At 41.3% G+C, this 18,550-nt stretch overlaps 1 protein-coding gene across 13 annotated transcripts in view; it reads left to right on the forward strand.

The window, feature by feature from the left end:
- RAPGEF2 (Rap guanine nucleotide exchange factor 2) overlaps positions 1-18,550 on the forward strand; it is a 303,062-nt gene that overhangs the window by 261,943 nt on the left and 22,569 nt on the right. For 11 of the 13 annotated variants that reach the window (XM_075930136.1, XM_075930126.1, XM_075930135.1 and 8 more), the window contains 6 exons: positions 10,217-10,457; positions 10,669-11,052; positions 13,873-14,084; positions 14,175-14,298; positions 15,250-15,273; positions 16,333-16,556. In XM_075930136.1, the coding sequence (XP_075786251.1) occupies positions 10,217-10,457; positions 10,669-11,052; positions 13,873-14,084; positions 14,175-14,298; positions 15,250-15,273; positions 16,333-16,556 (1,209 nt within the window). The remainder of the gene's footprint in view (positions 1-10,216; positions 10,458-10,668; positions 11,053-13,872; positions 14,085-14,174; positions 14,299-15,249; positions 15,274-16,332; positions 16,557-18,550) is intronic. The other 2 variants (XM_075930129.1, XM_075930134.1) reach the window with 1 other exon arrangement.

The following is an 18,550-nucleotide window of genomic DNA, read 5'->3' on the forward strand; positions in this document are numbered from 1 at the left end:
CCACCCAGATAAGCCACTGGCGGACTGCGAGTTGCTTTATCTATGTGCTCATAGGCAAAGAACCTTGCAGCTCCAACTTAAAAACCCCTGTTCTAATCCATCTAGCCAGGTCAGTATATAACATGGATCTTACCCAAAAATCATGCTGTTGGTTGTCCTTTAGTCTCTTCTATATTTTAGAGAGTTTGTCTATTTGTGTATCTGTTCAAGAGCTTCTAAGATGTAAGAGCTAGGACCACCAAATTCAGCGTACAGCTTCCTCTGCTCAGAACTTAAAGAGAGGGGTAAGAGTTTGGATGTACCAGGAAAATGGGATGTGCCTAGAATGGGATTGCTTCTCATAAAACCAAAGAGAAAAAAGATAATCACCAAGCACGTGAAAGGAGCTGATACAGGGATGTTTGCTGGTCTCTGTTAGGGAGCGAAGGAAAACTTACTGGCCAAATCACATGAATACTAAAAGGCATAGAGAGAGTCTTGAAGAAGGCTTCATTGCAAAGTGAATTATTTAAGTTACTAACCAGTTTATCCACTCAGCCATATCCACATCATTTTCTCCCAATAAGCAGCTTTCTTTATGATGTTTCATTCTTGTAACTAAGCCTTACATCCTCTTCTTGCACTGCTTATGCTTGATACGTTTTCTTTTTTTGCCCAGGGAACAAATGTATTCAAAATATTCCCAATTAGGGTCTTTCTTATACTTACAAGCCATGACAGTTTTTCCAATATTAGAAGTTGTGTGTGCGCTGAATAATGTTTTCCCTTTTTCTTTCCAGTCCACTCTGTTACTTTCTATGGTGCCTCTGTCCTTTCCTATATATATAGTCTCTCTGTCTTTAAGATATTGTCTTAACTAAGTTCTCCATCATGCTTGGCCAAGGTCCATCACCACGTAAGCACACAACAAAAACAATCCTATTCAGCTTGTGTTTTTCTTTGTACATGTTACTTTTTAGTCTGGTGTAAAACAAATTGAAAGCCTAGAACTTTCAGGAAGCAAGAGCTAGTAGCTAGGCTGGATAGATGAGTCTTTAATTCATTTTTATGAGACAATAAATGTAGGTGTAGCATGTTTGTGATGAGATTTAAATGTAACTGTTATTTTTAAATGAGAAATGTGGTTATTTTATTGTTGAGTTGTAAAAAAAAATTGATTTTTATCCACCCTGGTCTTTTGTGAGATTGAAATGTTCCTCCATGTGCTCTCAATTTAAATAGTACTGTACATTCATAATGTGCTAGCCAGACTGTTTATAAATTACCTTCTGGGTTGTTATCCCAAGAACAAACAAGTTTGAAATACAGGTCTATATAGCCAATGTTCATAATGTCAGATAAAAATGATACATCGATTTAATTACACTCAGAAACCCATAACTTTTTCATTGATACCTTACATGATAGTTTATTCAAGATTTGTTGCAATTGTCTAACAGTGGGTGTATTAATGATACAAATAGTCATGTTCCAATCATGCAGCATCATAGACTGCTACATGACAGTTCATTTAACTATAATAAAGCTTGTCCAGATATATTTCATATGGGTTTAGAACAATTATTAAGTTTTTTCCTTTTAAAAAAACCCTCACAAACAAAAAGCCAAACCTCTCTATCTAAATCAGATAGCTTGAGGGTGTTAGGAATATTTGGGTTATAGACACAAGCCATTGAATGTTTTTAGTGTACCTGAAGATTTGAAAAAATGTAAAGCTTGCAGTTTTAAATGTGGTTGTTACCTTCGACAAAATAGAAGATGTGGATGGGAGTTTTTCAGAGAATTGAATGCGCAGAAGTAGAAAGGGAAAGCCTCATGGAGTTGCCATCCTTTAAGGCTTTAGTGACTATGCTCTAGGATGAAACATAAAGCTACTTGCTCAAGTAAGCTTTGAAAATCAACATTTTGGAAGCTAGTTTTCAGTAAAAAAAAAAAAAAAAAAAAAAAATCCATTCTAGTAGCTTGAAGTCTGTAACAATCTGTTTTGTTTTATATCCTACTGTGTTTAGAGTTTTTGTTGTTTGTTTTTTTAAAAAATACTCCATAACACTTTTGCTATTGTGGCTGTATTCTACTGGGATTCAAGAGGCTGTTATGATTTTTAACTGTCCATCCCTTTTAATTTCCCCTTTACCTTCAGATGGACACTCCAAATAGACTGGACATGTATACCTAAAGCAGTGCTTTTCCCAATATTCCTGCCAAATTGAGAAAAATGAAAAAAATATGTAAAAGTAGTAAAATTAAGAAGTCATACTTAATCTATAAAAAAAAATACTTTATGAAACGTCTCATTATCTGAAAGAGACTGTGTTCCCTACAACAATGACTACTAATGAGTTATCTTTGCTCACATGCAACCCTCTTTTGAGTGAATGGATGAAAGGAAACTAAAATGGCATTTTGCACTTTGCAGTCAGATCTTAAGCAGTTTCCCAAGGACACACTCCCTTTTCCTAACATTAACAAAATCAATAATACTATCTTCTAAATGCATAGAAAGAGTGTATCCCTGTGATTTGCAGTTACATTAGTTTTCAATGTGGTGTTCACAAAAGATGGACTTGGATCAGGCCCCACTGTTTGGATTGGTCTTTGCCAAAGTTATGGTGCGTTAAGATCTGAGGCATTGATTTGTTGCATCATAGAAATAATAGTCATCTGCATTGTTGAGTTTTGGATTTGAAGTTTAGGATTGTTTGGATCTGAGGTGTCAGATAATCAGATCTAGGTTAGGGATGTAAGTGACTAGTCGACTACCCGATAAGCACATGCTCAACAGGTAGTTGAGTAGTGAGTCAACTAGTCGCTCCCCCTTCCCCTTACTGCCTCAGTCAGAAAGAGGCAGCGGGGGGGAGGGGGGGAAGCCGGCTTAAAAATTGGTTCCCCTCCCAGCACCATCTCCATGGGGGCGGGGGAGAGGCAGAGGTGTAGTGGGGGACCGGTTGGGAGCTGGGAATCAGCTCATTCCCAGCTCACTCCAGGTTCCACTTACTGCGCTTCTGCCTTTTAAAAATGTATTAAGAGCCTGGAATTAAATGCCTTACTACAGGCCTGGGCAAAATACAGTCTGTGGGCCGGATCTGGCCCATGAAGCCACTGGATCTGGCCTGCGGAAGCAGCGGGGAGCCCCAAGCAGGCTCCCCGGCTTGCCCCGCAGCCCTGCATGCCATTCAGAAACAGGGCTGCAGAGCTCAATTTCTATTTTAAAACTGGAAGGGAGGGGCGAAGTTTTAGGAGCTGTCTTACCCCTAGCACATTCCCATTGGCTGGTTTCTGGCAGAAACCAGCCAATGGGAGTTGCTTGTTGGAATAACAGGCAGCTAAGAAGAATCACATCTCCTCTCCTAGGCTTAGTTATTCGTGAAGCACATGGCCAGGAAAACAGGCAGGCTACCTGGGAAACATTTTAAGCTCTGCAAGCAGGCAGGCTAGTTTGGCAGCTGGCAAGTAAGTCTCTTGGCCACAGCCTGCTTCTGGCACCACAGCCCTTTCCTGCCCCAACTCTCTGCCCCTCCGCTCAACATACCCAAACCCTCTGTCCCCCTCTTACACCCACACCCTCCCAGAGCTGGCACCCCAATCTCCTGCCCCAGATCACAATCCCCTCCTACCCTAGGTCACATCCCAAACCCCTGCAGTCCAGTCACTTGCCCTAGGTCACAACTGACTGCTTCATCCCAACTCCCTCCCAGACTCCAGTCTGCCTCCTGCACCCCAGTCCCTTTCCCTAAGCTCCTTTCCACACCCAACCTCCATCCCAGACCCCACATCTCCTCCATTAATATCATGGAAGAGAGTGGCCCTCGACCACTTTCCAAAATCTTGGAGTATCCCCCCGATAAAAAATTATTGTCCACCCCTGCCTTAATAAATGTAGAAGGCAGAGCTGCGATGAGGGTTAGCTCCCAAAACCTGTTGCAGCCCTGCAGTTTGTCCCCTTATTGACTAATTAGGGTTGCCAGGTGTCCGGTAAAAAAATTCAGAAAATACCGGACATCAGTATTTTCTGGCTGGGTGCTGGACAGAAGCCTGGCGGGAGTGGCTGGGAGGCGGGGCGCAATCTGTGCTGGGAGCCCTCAGCTGATTGCGTCTGAGGAGGAGTGACGCCTTGGGGAGGAGGAGAAGCCCTGTCCCTGTTCCTGAGCGCTATTCAAGTGTGTTGTGGCACCGTAATTCAGGAGAGACGCCTGCAAGTGCTTTGTAGTTGTGTTTAGGCGCCTTCCATGGGCTCTCAGCCAAAACCTACTGGGGTGGAATTTTTGCTTCTTCCCATTGGGACACGCAAAGACCTGGCTGAATACCAGCAGCTTGTTTTGTGTGATAATGAAGTGAAGGAAAAGAGAGGATTGACATGGCGAAAATGACAGGCTGCAATAGCATTCTGAATGGATTGAGCGGGGCATGATTGCATTTGTCAAGGCTAGAGAGACGGGTTCTGCAAAAATCAAGAAAAAGGTGAAGAAAGTCTGTGCGAGTATTTTAACTGTGACTTAGAATCTTAGGACTGGAAGGGACCTTGAGAGGACAATAAGAATCTGCTTAAAGGAGATGTAACACCATGTGGTTGTCAGAAGGTAATTTTTCACTGTTCGGATATTTGTTCTTCAGACTGACTCTTCTAATCCTAAAAAGCAGGTTACCTTCCTTTTGAACAAGATGGGGCTGTTAGTGCCATCAGTAAGCTTTTATGAGTTGAGTTTACAGTGGCATGTAGTCAAATGTTGAAAACTTTCATTTTGCGTAATGTATACTTTATTTTTTCAAAGTAGCAGTGAGCACATTCTTTTCTTTTTTCAGTGTGTTTTCCTTTGAGTGGATAGAGCACTATTAGGGGCTTATGTCTTCCCAAAGTAACTGCTCTCTGAGGCAGTAACTGCTCTCCTTCAGGGTTTAACTGTTTTCTCCTCCATGAGATGGCAGACCAACCCAGAAATTACAGAAACATGCTCTGTCCCTGAAATCTTTCTTCTGAAGGAACCTCTGTCTACCAAAGAAAGAGCTGTATTAGGAATGTGAAAACCAGATGAACTCTCACTGTCCAGGGAAGGGCAGAATAAGCTTGCAGTTTGTCTAGGTCTAGGACACCTGAATATATGGCACAGTGAGGAAGTGCTCTGTTTTGATCATCATACATTAATCATTTTAAAAATAGGCTTAGAAGTACAGTTACATAAAAGCATTACTGAATCATTGTAGATGAGATTTGAAATTCAAGGAAATGACTGATGATTGGCCTAAATTTAGCCTAATAAATATGTAAATTATGAGGTAATCAGTCAGTTTTAATATTTTTATTACTGTTCTTCAGGTTGCAAAATGTGCACATCCCAGTAATGATCACTGTGTATCACTATAGAAAACAAGCCATGTACAAGAGAAATTAACACTCATGTTCCCTAAATTGACTATAGGTTGAATCTCCCAAATCTGGGACTCCTGGTCCAGCAACATCCGTGGTCTGGCAGCCTAGGCAGCCCCGGCCAGGAATCTTGGCAAACCCCTGGTGGCAGCAGGGCCGGGTTGACTAGGCAGCCTCTTCTGGGTAACCCCCTGGCTGAAGCAGGGCTGGCGAGGGGGGGGGGGGGCAGCTGGAGTCCCCAGCAGCAGCAGAGCTAGCCCTAGCAGTGGTGTGGGATGGCTGGGCACCCCGGCTGGAGAACCCCCTGCAGCTGCAAGGCTGGTTGTGCCGGGTGGCTGCAGCTGGGCACCCCGGAGAACACCCTAAGGCAGCTTGGATACCAGCGACCAAGCAGTCCCCGCCTGGGACAGCAGGCAGGCAGCAGAGTGGGGAGCCATGCTGGGCTAGAGTTAGGACTAGTGACAAGGGCAAGCAGCCCCAATGAGAGTGGCTCAGGAGCAGGACAGCTAGCACAGATGCACTGACCTCCCTCGGTTCAACAAACTCCCTGGTCCAAGACTGCCCAGGTCCTGAAGGTGCTGGACCAGGGAGGTCCAACCTGTAGTTTGGTAACATCTGCCGATAATATTTTTTATCTCAGCACTTCTTCTGATGAACACACGTTTGTTTTTGTATTGTTTTTTTTCAACATATACATGTAGTGAACAATTATGTCTAATAGTAAATTCCCCTTTTCTGTGAATTGCTGCCAACTAAAATACCTTTTCTTCAAACAAAATGTTTTTGTCTTGTAGTTGGTTTATTAGTATTAGCCTATTTTAAGTACTAGTCTTGGCAGTAACTGGAGAAGACTTCTTTTTGCTTTCTGTTTTCATGTTGTTAATATGACCGTTCCGTCCTTTGGAATAAAAGTACAAATTGCACCTCCTCTTATTTTGATGAAAACTAGAGTAGGAATTTAAATCCACGACAGGATTTAAGGATATCCACAAATATCAAAGATTATTTACCTTTGAAAAATATATTCACTTCCCCGTTCAATTAAAAGATTAGAGTGGAAGTGCTTACCTTTATCATAAAAATACCTAGGAGGAGGCAGGACATTTGTGTCCTTACAGTGAGTCTAGTGGTGAAGACCTGTAACATGGGGGACCACTCCAAGATTTTGGCAAGTGGTTAAGGGCCGCACTTCTGTGGAGAGGGTATGGGGTCTGAGACAGATGTTGAGTGCAGAAGAGAGCTTGGGGGAATGGACTGGGGTGCAGGAGGAGGTGTGGGGTATGAGAGGGAGTCTGCGTAAAGGAAGAGGCTGTGATCTGGGCCAGGAGCTTGGGGTGCACGGTCCAGGAGGGGATAAGGGTACAGGGGAGGGGCTCTAGGAGAGGGTGCAAGGAGAAGGGTCTTGTGATTTGGGTGAAAGGGGTACAGAGGATTTGGGTGGTGACCTGGGGCAGGGAAATGGGATGCAGAGTCAATGCGGGGGGGAAGGGGGTATGAGTGCAGGAGAGGATTCTGGCCTATGGGAGGGTTGTAGGAGGAGGTGCAGATTCTGGGAGGGAGTTGTGACCCGGGAAAAGAGGGTTTGAGTGGTGGCCTGTGGCATGTATCTGGGGGGAGGAGGAGGATTCCAGAGGCAGGCTCTGGTTGGGAAGCGCTTACCTAGGTGGCTCCCAGCCAGCCATCCTGCAGAAATCTGAGGCAGGCTGTCTGCTGCAGTCTGAGGCTGCTAGCTGCTCCATGTAGCTCTGCTCCAGTCATGGAAGGCAGGGAGCGAGGCTTCCCACACTGTCCCCTGCCCCCCAGCAAAATTTCTCAGTTTCATTTGGCTGGAAACTGGTCTATAGGAGCTGAGAGATTTTGCTGATGGCCAAGGGTAGGGTGCAAAGACTCCCTCCTTACTTTCCGCCATCCAGAGTGGAGAGCAGCTGGCTGTTTAAAGTCTGAGCTGTTCTCTACCTAAAGGTTCCAGTGAGGTGACCATGGGGCGGTTCTGTGGCTTGGCAGGCCGGATTTGGCCCGCCAGAGGCTTCTTGCCCATCCCTGTTCTAAAGCTTTGCTTTTATAGTCTAATTCTACTGAAAATAGACAGAATGAAAAAAAATCTGGGTTCATCTCTAGATCCAGATTCAATCCCCCCATGTTTATAAAAATATTCAAATCTCAGGTTTTAGATTAAAGGTCTCACTTTTTTAAAAAAATAAAGAAATAAAATGCTCAATGCAACCATTGTATTATCAGCTATTTAAACAATATCTTATACATATTTAAAGTATTGAATGCCTTTTTCTCTTGACTGAAAGTATGTAATTCCTGATCATTAGTTTCTTATGCCAGTGTTTTATAAAGTCGCAGGTCTCAGCTCATAAAAGTTTACTTATGTTGTTTAGTTTTATATAGTTAATACTATAAGAGAAAGGGGCTGATTTTTAAAAGTTAGGCACAAGTTGATATTAAACAGTTGATGAAATGTAGTGTAGAATCTTTACCCACGCCCTTAGAGGATGTCAGAGAGTTCAGTCAAGCTGCTGGACATTCTTCGGTGGTCATTTTCAGCTAATGTTGGCTTGCCAATTAAGGAGGCCCTATTAAACGCTAGCAAAATTATCTAGCAAACTCTGGTAGTCATACTATGACCATGCAAGCATGCCTGTAAAATAATATTACATCCCAGTCAAGGGCCCTGAGTTTTTATGTTCCTGCCCTGAACTAGCTTTCATGCTATGGAAGTGATGAATGAACATAGCAAACAGCAGCACATAAAATACATGCCTTAACAGAAAGATCAGAAATACCTTGACAAAGAATGCTGCCTTCCATATCCTAAGTGTCAGGAGGATGTGGGCCCTTTTATTTAGACAGAAGCAGACCATTTAGAAAATTTCCAGACTGTCATGTCAATTGTTAAGAGATCCAAAGGGTTCACAATCTCCACCCAAACACTCTCGAGTGTTTGTCTCTGGTTGTATTAGTTTTTGTTATCATAGAGCATTAGCCTATTCCACAAGAGTGTTCTCTTTGAAATTACTCAGAAACATGCCCATTGTTGGGATCCGCAAAGCTGCAGCATTGTCTTTGGTAGTTAATTCTTCCAGCTGTTGTTTTTGGGAAAGTAGTCTTGTCGTCAATGTTGGACTTGACTCTGAAGCTTCCTCCTCCAGTTGAAGATATTGCTCAGAAGGCCCCTGAAGTAGAGCATCCATAGAAACACTACTCGACAAAGAGAGATTATTCACCTGGTGCAGTAACTTGAGTTCTTCAAGTTGTATTCCTATGGACGTTTTTCTGCTCTCCTTTCCCTCTTCCCCCAAATTTCTTCTATGGGACATTGTAGTGGAAATTGAACTGAGGGCAGTTTACTAGTGCAGACCTGTTTGGATTCTGTGCAGAGCATAGGAATGTGTAGAGTGCTTGTGCAGGGTGAAAAGGCAATACTAGTTTAAAAAAAAATCTCTAGTCAAAGCACATATGAGCTGGAGTGCCCATAGTGGGACATATCTCAATCTCTAGTTTCTGCATAAGGTGAGTAACTTTTCCTTAACTATCCATCTTGCTGGCCATTTGCACACCCCGTGACCTTCAGTTTATACATGGAGTTGTGATTGAAAACACAAGCGCACAGTTGTATATACAGTTCTATAGTTGACTCTGAAAATCATTCTCAGAAAGGCCAACATTTTCAAACTTAACTGTCTTAACTCCAGTTATCTGAAGAAGTGGGCTGTGCCCATAAAAGCTCTTGATACCGTCTATATGTTGTTTTAGTCTATAAAGTGCTACCAGACCATTTGTTGTTTTTTAAATTTGTCTTAACTTAGTTACCTATATCCATATTTAGACACCTGAAGCAATTGCTTGATTTTCATAGGTATAGCATACCTTCAGCTCACTTTGACTTGTGTGGAATTCATGGATATGCAGTACCTATGAAAAACAGCCAACTGTTTCAGGTATCTGAATGTAAATTTAGGTTCCTTACTTTATGTTCCCGTATTTGAAAATATTCACCAGAGTACTTGCAATACCATAATGCAGTGATCCCAAAAGAGAGACCAAAATACTAATTATGTGTGTCTTGCCCAGTTTGTTCCAGAACCAATCTCCAAAGCAGCTATTTGAATCAGACCTCCCTTCAGGGGGAGGGATAGCTCAGTGGTTTGACCATTGGCCTGCTAAACCCAGCATTGTGAGTTCAATCCTTGAGGAGGCCATTTAGGGATCTAGTACAAAAAATCTGTTAGGGATGGTACTTGGTCCTGCTGTGAAGGCAGGGGACTGGACTTGATGACCTTTCAAGGTCCCTTCCAGTTCTAGGAGATAGGCATCTCCATTCATTTCAGGTGCTGCTTTACTGGCCTGTCAGAGGTTCCATTTTTGGCAATAATGGGAAGGACAACTCAGCGCTAAAATGCTTAATTTTTGCAGGATTTAAAACTGTCTAAATCTACACACACACACTTTGGGCTCTTAGTATAGGAGTCAAGGACTTGGAGTGGAGAGTTGGTTTTTCTGTCTTTACACAAAATCTGTCTAAAAGTGGCATATAATCCAGATTGAAAGCAGTTCCATTTATAGACCAGAGAAACCCAGACTTCCAAGATGCATGGTTTACTTGCTTTCGTGGATTCTGATCAATTTGCTATTTCCACAAAATCTTATGAAGATCTCACTCATCTAATATTGTAAAGGTTCCATAAGTGAATCCTTAAGCCGGAGAGATTCAGCCATATAGTTTCTCTGAATGTGTATCAGTCGGGAGCTATGTGCTATAAAATAATTTCTGGAGCAGATAAACTCCTTTGCTGGCTGCACTTCTGTTATTGTTAGACCTGTATTTGTGTTTCTTGTCATCTTCAGATTTGCCAGACCAAGTTCTGAGGGTTTTCAAGGCAGATCAACAAAGTCGTTATATTATGATCAGTAAGGACACAACAGCGAAGGAAGTTGTCATTCAGGCAATCAGAGAGTTTGCTGTAACTGCTACTCCCGATGCATACTCCTTGTGTGAAGTGTCTGTCACTCCAGAGGGAGTAATCAAGCAAAGGAGGCTTCCAGATCAATTATCCAAGCTTGCTGATAGGATACAGTTAAGTGGCAGGTGAGACTATGGTTTATATTATGTCAGTTTAATAAAAATTCTGATGCATTTGGGCATCTTGTGCCAAAGTTAATTTTATTTCACTGTAACTGCAAAATAACTTCAAAGTTACTTTTTAAGCTAGTTAGAGCATATTCACTAATTATATTCTAATTGTTCTATAGTATATGATGATAGCTATAAATTTTATTCTGGTATTCAATTTTTATAGGTATTACTTGAAAAACAACATGGAGACAGAAACATTGTGTTCAGATGAAGATGCTCAGGAATTATTGCGGGAAAGTCAAATTTCCCTGCTGCAGCTTAGTACTATTGAGATGGCTGCGCAGCTTTCCATGAGAAACTTTGAGCTCTTTCGTAATATTGAACCCACAGAGTACATAGATGACCTGTTTAAACTCAAATCTAAAACCAGTTGTGCTAACTTGAAAAAGTTTGAAGAAGTGATAAACCAAGAAACATTTTGGGTAGCTTCTGAGATTCTAAGGGAAACCAACCAGCTAAAAAGAATGAAGATTATTAAACATTTCATTAAGATAGCACTACACTGCAGAGAATGCAAGAACTTCAACTCCATGTTTGCAATTATCAGGTAAATGGTGTGTGTGTGTGTGTGTGTGTGTGTGTGTGTGTGTGTGTGTGTGTGTGTGTGTATTAAATGGTGAATTCAGTTCAAGTTAGTAGTAATGTGACAGTTTGAATAGAAATGTGCATTAAACATAAAAAGGAGATGACTAATACATCAGCTTTGGACACTCCTAAAAAAGATAAGAAGAGATCCACTGCACCCCCCAAGATTCTTATATCCTGATATTAAAATGTTTATTGAAATAATCTTTGAAACTCTTTTAGGGATTTTAACATGTGGTTAATTGGCTAATCGAGTAGTCGATAAGGGACAGCAGCCCAGCTCAGTCCTGGTTTGCGCTGAGTCCAGGACATATCCATGCTGGAGTTATGCAGTGTAAATGTACTGAGAGCCAGGCAGGGTTGCAGTACAGATTGCGTCGAGAACCTACTCCCGATGTAGCTCTGCAGTTTAAATGTACTACATTTTTTACTACTTTAAACTTCAGAGCTGCAGCGGGGATAGGTTCTGGAACTGGTGCGAGCCGAGACTGAGCCGAGCTGCCTGCCCTCTGGAGCAGCCGCTGTCTGCAGCCAGTTCACGTGCCGCAGACAGAGGCTGCTTTGTGGCAGCAGTCCTGTCCATGGGGGGCCCCAGTAGCACCATGTAGATGGCAGCAGCACGGGGGGCTGGAGGTGGGGGGGGGGGAGCAGGCGACACCACGGATGGTGCTGGAGGGAATCAGCTTTTAAGATGATTCCACCAGCTCCTGCTCCACCTGCCCCTTGCTGCCTCTGGGAAGCGAGTAATTGATTACATTAATTACACCCCTACCACCTTTATAAAAACTGAGGCTAGCAGAATTGGGGAATGCAGAAGTTGTGGAGCAAAGAAGAAAAGCCAGAATTTTGAGAAGGAAGGCAGAGTCACATTTAGAAGAAAAATTCAAAGGATGCTCAAAGAGTGAGAATAAATCCAGCAGCTGTATGGAGGAGAGTTATTAAAAAGATTATATATCCCCTAGTTCTACTATTTTAGTTTTGGCTAGGGGAAGGGTAATAGGTGACAGTGGAGAGTGAAAAGAATTTGCAATTATAAGAAAGCAGGTGGTTTTGTGGGGATTTTTGTCTTGATGCTTGATCCTTACAAGATACTGAATGCATCTTGTGAAGTGCTATTTGACTTCAATCACTGTTTTCTTGTGGGAGTTAAGGATGTGCGATACCTCACAAAAGGTGCTGTGTACCCTGCATTTGTGTATATTATTGATTGCAGTTTTGTACTATTAGCAGCTTAAGCTGTTGACCAAAAAAAAAAATTGTTCCTAGTGGGAGAATGTATAATACTCTACACTAAGTGGAGCTGAAGAGAGCAACAGAAGCAATAAGACACACCAGAACAGAGGCCCCGGCTAGAAATTTTTTTGTCAGTCTTGAAGCATTTAAAACGAGTGATTTAACTCCACCATGTCAGCTGATTTTAACTGCTTCCTGTCAGTTAACTACGACTTGAACAGTAGCTGGAATTATAGATGATATCAATACTTCCTTTGCAGCCAGAAGTGAACAGCTAGTCAGGTTCACTGGTGTAAAATGTTCCTTTTCCCAACACGAAGGGAGTAAACCACAAGTTTTTACAGCTTCTGTATTTCCTTAAGTATATAGCCTATTTTAGCAATTCCATCTGGAGGCGACAAGGCACATGCATTGTGCCGTTGCACTATCATCAGGTATAGATTTAGAGAAAGGATCGCTGGTTACTAATAGTCTGGGAATCCAGGAGCGACTGTGGATCCATAATTACATTACCACATGGCTACGTCTACACTGGCCCCTTTTCCGGAAGGGGCATGTTTCAGAGATCGCAATAGGGAAATGCGCGGGGGATTTAAATATCCCCCGCGGCATTTAAATAAAAATGTCCGCCGCTTTTTTCCGGCTTTTAGAAAAGCCGGAAAAGAGCGTCTACACTGGCCCCGATCCTCCGGAAAAAGCGCCCTTTTCCGGAGGATCTTATTCCTACTTTGAAGTAGGAATAAGATCCTCCGGAAAAGGGCGCTTTTTCCGGAGGATCGGGGCCAGTGTAGACGCTCTTTTCCGGCTTTTCTAAAAGCCGGAAAAAAGCGGCGGACATTTTTATTTAAATGCCGCGGGGGATATTTAAATCCCCCGCGCATTTCCCTATTGCGATTTGAAGTAGGAATAAGATCCTCCGGAAAAGGGCGCTTTTTCCGGAGGATCGGGGCCAGTGTAGACGCTCTTTTCCGGCTTTTCTAAAAGCCGGAAAAAAGCGGCGGACATTTTTATTTAAATGCCGCGGGGGATATTTAAATCCCCCGCGCATTTCCCTATTGCGATTTCAAAAATTACCATGCCCCTTCCGGAAAAGGGGCCAATGTAGACGAGCCCCATGAGTTTACAGGAGAAGTTTACAGATTATAAACTTGCATAGTAAAGTGTAGATAAGAGGAGGTAGATACCAATTCTGTTTATAATCCTTAATTGCTTCCCTTAGTTCATAGGCATTACCTGTTTTATCAGAGTATATTGTGTCGTCTATATTTCATCAGTTATTATTTCTAATATAAAATCTATACCTAAAATATACATTTTCATAACAGATGTATGGATTTTATAATGTACCTTTTCAAATGGCAATTTTTGCTTACCAGTATTTGCACTTGTTTGTTATATTGCTGTACCGCAGCAATTTGCCTGATTCATCTGCTACACAAAATTGTATAATGTGTTATATTTAGGGTCTGATGGGGTTTTTTTCTGTGAAGTTTGCATAGTCTTTATTTAATTGGACAAACAAAACAAAATCCTTATGAACCATTTTCAGTGGCCTGAATTTGGCACCGGTTGCAAGGCTCCGCACTACTTGGGAAAAACTTCCAAGCAAATACGAGAAGCTGTTTCAAGATCTACAAGACTTGTTTGATCCATCTAGGAACATGGCAAAATATCGTAATGTCCTGAACAGCCAAAACCTACAGCCTCCCATTATTCCACTCTTCCCTGTTATCAAAAAGGACCTTACGTTTCTTCATGAAGGTAAATGCAAAATAGCATGGTTCTTTATCTCTGCATAAAATGGATATTTCAGGCTGGTAATTGATTTACTTGTCTTGTTACTAAATATAGGAAATGACTCAAAAGTGGAAGGCTTGGTCAATTTTGAGAAGCTGAGAATGATTGCAAAAGAAATTCGCCATGTTGGTCGAATGGCTTCTGTGAACATAGATCCTGCTGTAATGTTCAGAACTAGGTAAGTTTGTCTTCAACAGACCTTCAGTTAACTGAGACAAAAAGTTGAGTATCAGTAGTAAAGTAAGTATTTCTCTAGTGCCCTCCACAGCCCTTACAAAAGAAACATTGCAAATTAAATAATGAAAGATGAGTCTTCACTTAACGCATGTGGGGCCTCGGTCATATCCTTTCATATGCATGGAGCGCTCACAGAAATCAATGGAGGTTTTCAGTTACAAGATTGGACTGTTTAATTTCTGTATCGCTGGTTGTATTACAGCATTATAGAGGTATGATGACTTGCTCACTACCATGTGACACTTTTAGGTAATCACAGTTCTGTATCGAATCCACATTTTAAAACCAGTTTTTAAAAGGAATCATAGAATACTAGGACTGGAAGGGACCTCTAGAGGTCATCAAGTCCAGTCCCCTGCCCCCATGGCAGGACCAAATACTGTCTAGACCATCCCTGATAGATATTTATCTAACCTACTCTTAGATATCTCCAGAGAAAGGAATTATAGATCTTACTATGGATGGAACAGTGTTTTATATTCTTTTGCTGACACAACTTTGCCCAGTTCCATGATGAAAGCCCATCAATTCATAGTCTAAATAAAGATAACCTGTTTGAATATATACTGTACTAGTTTATTGCATGAAATATTGAGCATAGGGCCATCTAAATTTTTCACAATTTACTACAAATAGGAATAATTGAACTTGAGCATAAATCAGTAGTGCAGGAGAATGTGAAGTGATAGGTTTTGAGTAGCAACAGTTTAATGCGCTCAATTTGAACGGGAAGAGTTTTTAATTTCAGATTGTGCGACTGAGATAAGACTCTTAAAGTTTGTGGGCTTCTAGTACTGCTTGTCCTGAGATCTGGTCTTTTCTTTCTGAGCTTGTGATCTTTCTCTGTCTCTTCCTAAACCCATGCTTCACTCTTCGTGGCTCTCACTTGCAGGAAGAAGAAATGGAGGAGTTTGGGGTAAGTGGTTGGAGATAACACACACAGACAATCCATTCGTTTCTGACCATTTGCATTGTTTTTCTACTTGCTATCTTTAATTTTCTGATGCTTTGACATTTTTCTTTTAACCCTTTTGTACTTACAATAAATTGACTCTAATGGTGCTTTTGCTTTTGAAGTAAAAACCACAAGAGCTGTGAAACTATTAACAGATATTTTTGAGTGTGATATGGGGAAGGGCTGTGTATTTAGTATATTCATGAATTGACTTTAATATAACCAGTTTGGCTCATAATATACAAGAAATTCCAAAATAGAATGGTAATAGATGTACAACTAAAATTTACAACCATTTTACCTATGCCTGATAAATGAGTGAGGAAGAAATCCACCAATGTGAAAAATTGAAGTATCATGTTTTTTACAGCTCAACTAACTATATTTTCACTCTACAATCCAGACTCCATTTTTTACTCTTAACAAATCAGAAGCCACTCAGATAGCTTCCATATTTACATACACCAATTGAAATGCATGATATTTATTTCTTCATTAACTAATTGATCATTTGTTTAACAAAAAGCTCATCATACTCAAGTGAGGGAATAAAAAAAGCATTTTTCCTCATTATGAAATTTAAGTTTTTATAAAACCAAATTGACTATGTTGAAGACTTTCTAGATAATATGTATTTACATTTGAGGCTCAGCTACAGTTGTCTGTCAGTGTTGCCTTGCTGCATGAGCTTTTCTTAATGCTCCAACCTTCTCAGTAGTTGACTTACATGAGAGAGCTAGCTTGAATGCTTTTCTAGATGCGTGAAGGGACATTGCCTAGTTGGAGAAAAATAGGTTCCAGGGACTTATTTTATTTTAATTATACAAAAATTATTTTTTAACCAAGTAAAAAGATTTCTTGATCCTCATCTTCTGTCTATTATACCTGTTTGACTTACTGGAATGAGGCATGTAAGCTTTGACCATAGACTGACATTCATGCAACTTTTGCATGTTTCCTCTTTATGAAGTGATACTGTGCTGGACTAAGTTATATTTTTCCTTTCTCACTTCACTTCAGGTCTCTCAGTCAGGGCAGTACAAATGCAGCAGTGCTAGATGTTGCACAAACAGGAGGACACAAAAAGCGGGTTCGTCGCAGTTCCTTTCTCAATGCCAAAAAACTGTATGAAGATGCTCAGATGGCACGAAAAGTGAAGCAGTACCTCTCTAACTTGGACCTGGAAATGGATGAAGAGAGCCTCCAGACTCTGTCTCTGCAGTGTGAGCCAGCTACCAACACATGTGAGTGCTTTCAATAAGTATGATAGATAACCACTTACATCTTCATGTAATTTAACTCCTGGGCTATATATAGAAAAACAATGGCCATAATAATTTGTGGATGCTGAAAAGCTGTGATTTCCAAGAATGAAGTCATCCATTAGATATACAATATGGACAGGTTTTATAAAGTTTGCACAGAAAGATGCATCTCTTGGGCTCCGTGGGAAATACACAAGAATTTCCTGAGATTCTCCTGCAAAAGCAGATTGGGGGGGGGGGGGGAGGGAGAACCTCTCATCTTACCTACAGCTGCTACTGCAATCAGAGGGCTTTCTCATCTTAGGTAGATAGAAAATGATTCCTCCACCTCCCTCCAACTAAACCCTACTGTTCCAGGCCAAGATCCTCAAGCTCAGCAGAGGAGAGAGATTAATTTGCTTATGGATTTTTTTGTGTGTGATCTAATTATCTACAAAAGAGAAAAGTTTAATTTCTTCTATTGTGTAAACAGCACTTAGAATTGTGTGCCATTAGGGATGGTGAGGAAGGGTCCCAAGGTTTGTGACATATTTGGACTCAAATGGCTGCCTACTGACTGGTCAGTCCCAACCCATCTGAGAAGATAGCATCACTGGCAAGATGCTTTCTGCACTCCCTTTCAGCCAGGATCAGGGAGCTATTCAGACAACATGGTGATGGTGGCATTATAAAAATCTAAATTGCTGGATGAAAGTGAGTCACCAGGAAGTTGTCATAGTGACACAGGTGTTTGGGATGGACAACCCTGATAATGTCACACTCAATGCAGACTGCAAGAAACCTAGTAGACATTCCCCTCCCAAGCTGGTGGTTCAGTCTGTAGAATCATACTGGTTCAAACCAGTAGAATCACACTGTTTAACAAGAAGCCAAATGCTGCCCCCCTTACGCGTTCCAGGCCTTGGTTACCATCCAAACAGATAAGTTTAATACGGTGAGAGGTTAATGAAACCCCAGATCACCGAATGTGGGGTTGTTACTAATCCCAATGGATAAGACATGTTTCCCCAAGTCAATATATATCTCAGATCTTACCTAACTATCATGTCCGCCAATCCTGAGTGAATTAACTAAGAATGTATTAAGAAAAGAATTGTTATAAATGGTTAAAAGATCCTATACATACAAATAATTGTGAGATCGTTAGATCAGGTTTGTAGCAGTAATGGAATAGTCTGCTGGTTTCCAAAAGTTTCTCTGGTAACATCTAAGATTGGAAGGTTCTTAGTCCAAAATACCCCTAGTTGTAAATCCACAGTCTAGAGATTTAGAGCAGGCACACGGCAAAATGGAGATGTCATGTGTCTTTTATATCCTCTTCAGTGTTCATGGACATTTACTGTTGCAAATAAAACCCACAGCCTCTGTATGGAAAGTTACTGACAAAGATGGAGTCAGAGGTCACAAGTCCACACCACATGCCCTTAGATGTTTTGCTGAATCATAGGAGTGGCTCTTTGGTGTCTGAGACATCCAGTTTGAACAGTCGTTTCACAGTGGGCTGGTGAGACTGGATATAAGCTACCTTGTGGGTGTCACTCCAAGAACAAATACATTTGAGAAAAGAAATACATAGCCAGTATATATAATAGCAGATAAGAACCAATGGTTTATTAGCTCATTATCCTCTCTTTGGATGGTGCTTCAGAGGAAAGTAACAGAACAGCGACAATCATCAGGTGATCCATTCCCCATTACCCAGTCCTAACTTCTGGCACACAGAGGCTAGGGATACTTCAAAGCCTGGTTTTGTATCCCTGTTCATCCCGGCTAATAAAAAAAAAGTTGAAAAAATGAGTCGTAGCACCTTAGAGACTAACAAAAAAATATATATTTTTATCTATTTGATCTGAGGAAGTGGGTCTGGCCCACGAAAGCTCATCATCTAATAAACCATCTTGTTAGTCTTTAAAGTGCTACATTGTCCTGCATTTTGCTTCAAAAAAATATATAGATTGTATGATGAGCTTTTG

The sequence above is a fragment of the Pelodiscus sinensis genome, chromosome 5, assembly GCF_049634645.1.
Source record: "Pelodiscus sinensis isolate JC-2024 chromosome 5, ASM4963464v1, whole genome shotgun sequence".
Taxonomy (NCBI): Eukaryota; Metazoa; Chordata; order Testudines; family Trionychidae; genus Pelodiscus; species Pelodiscus sinensis.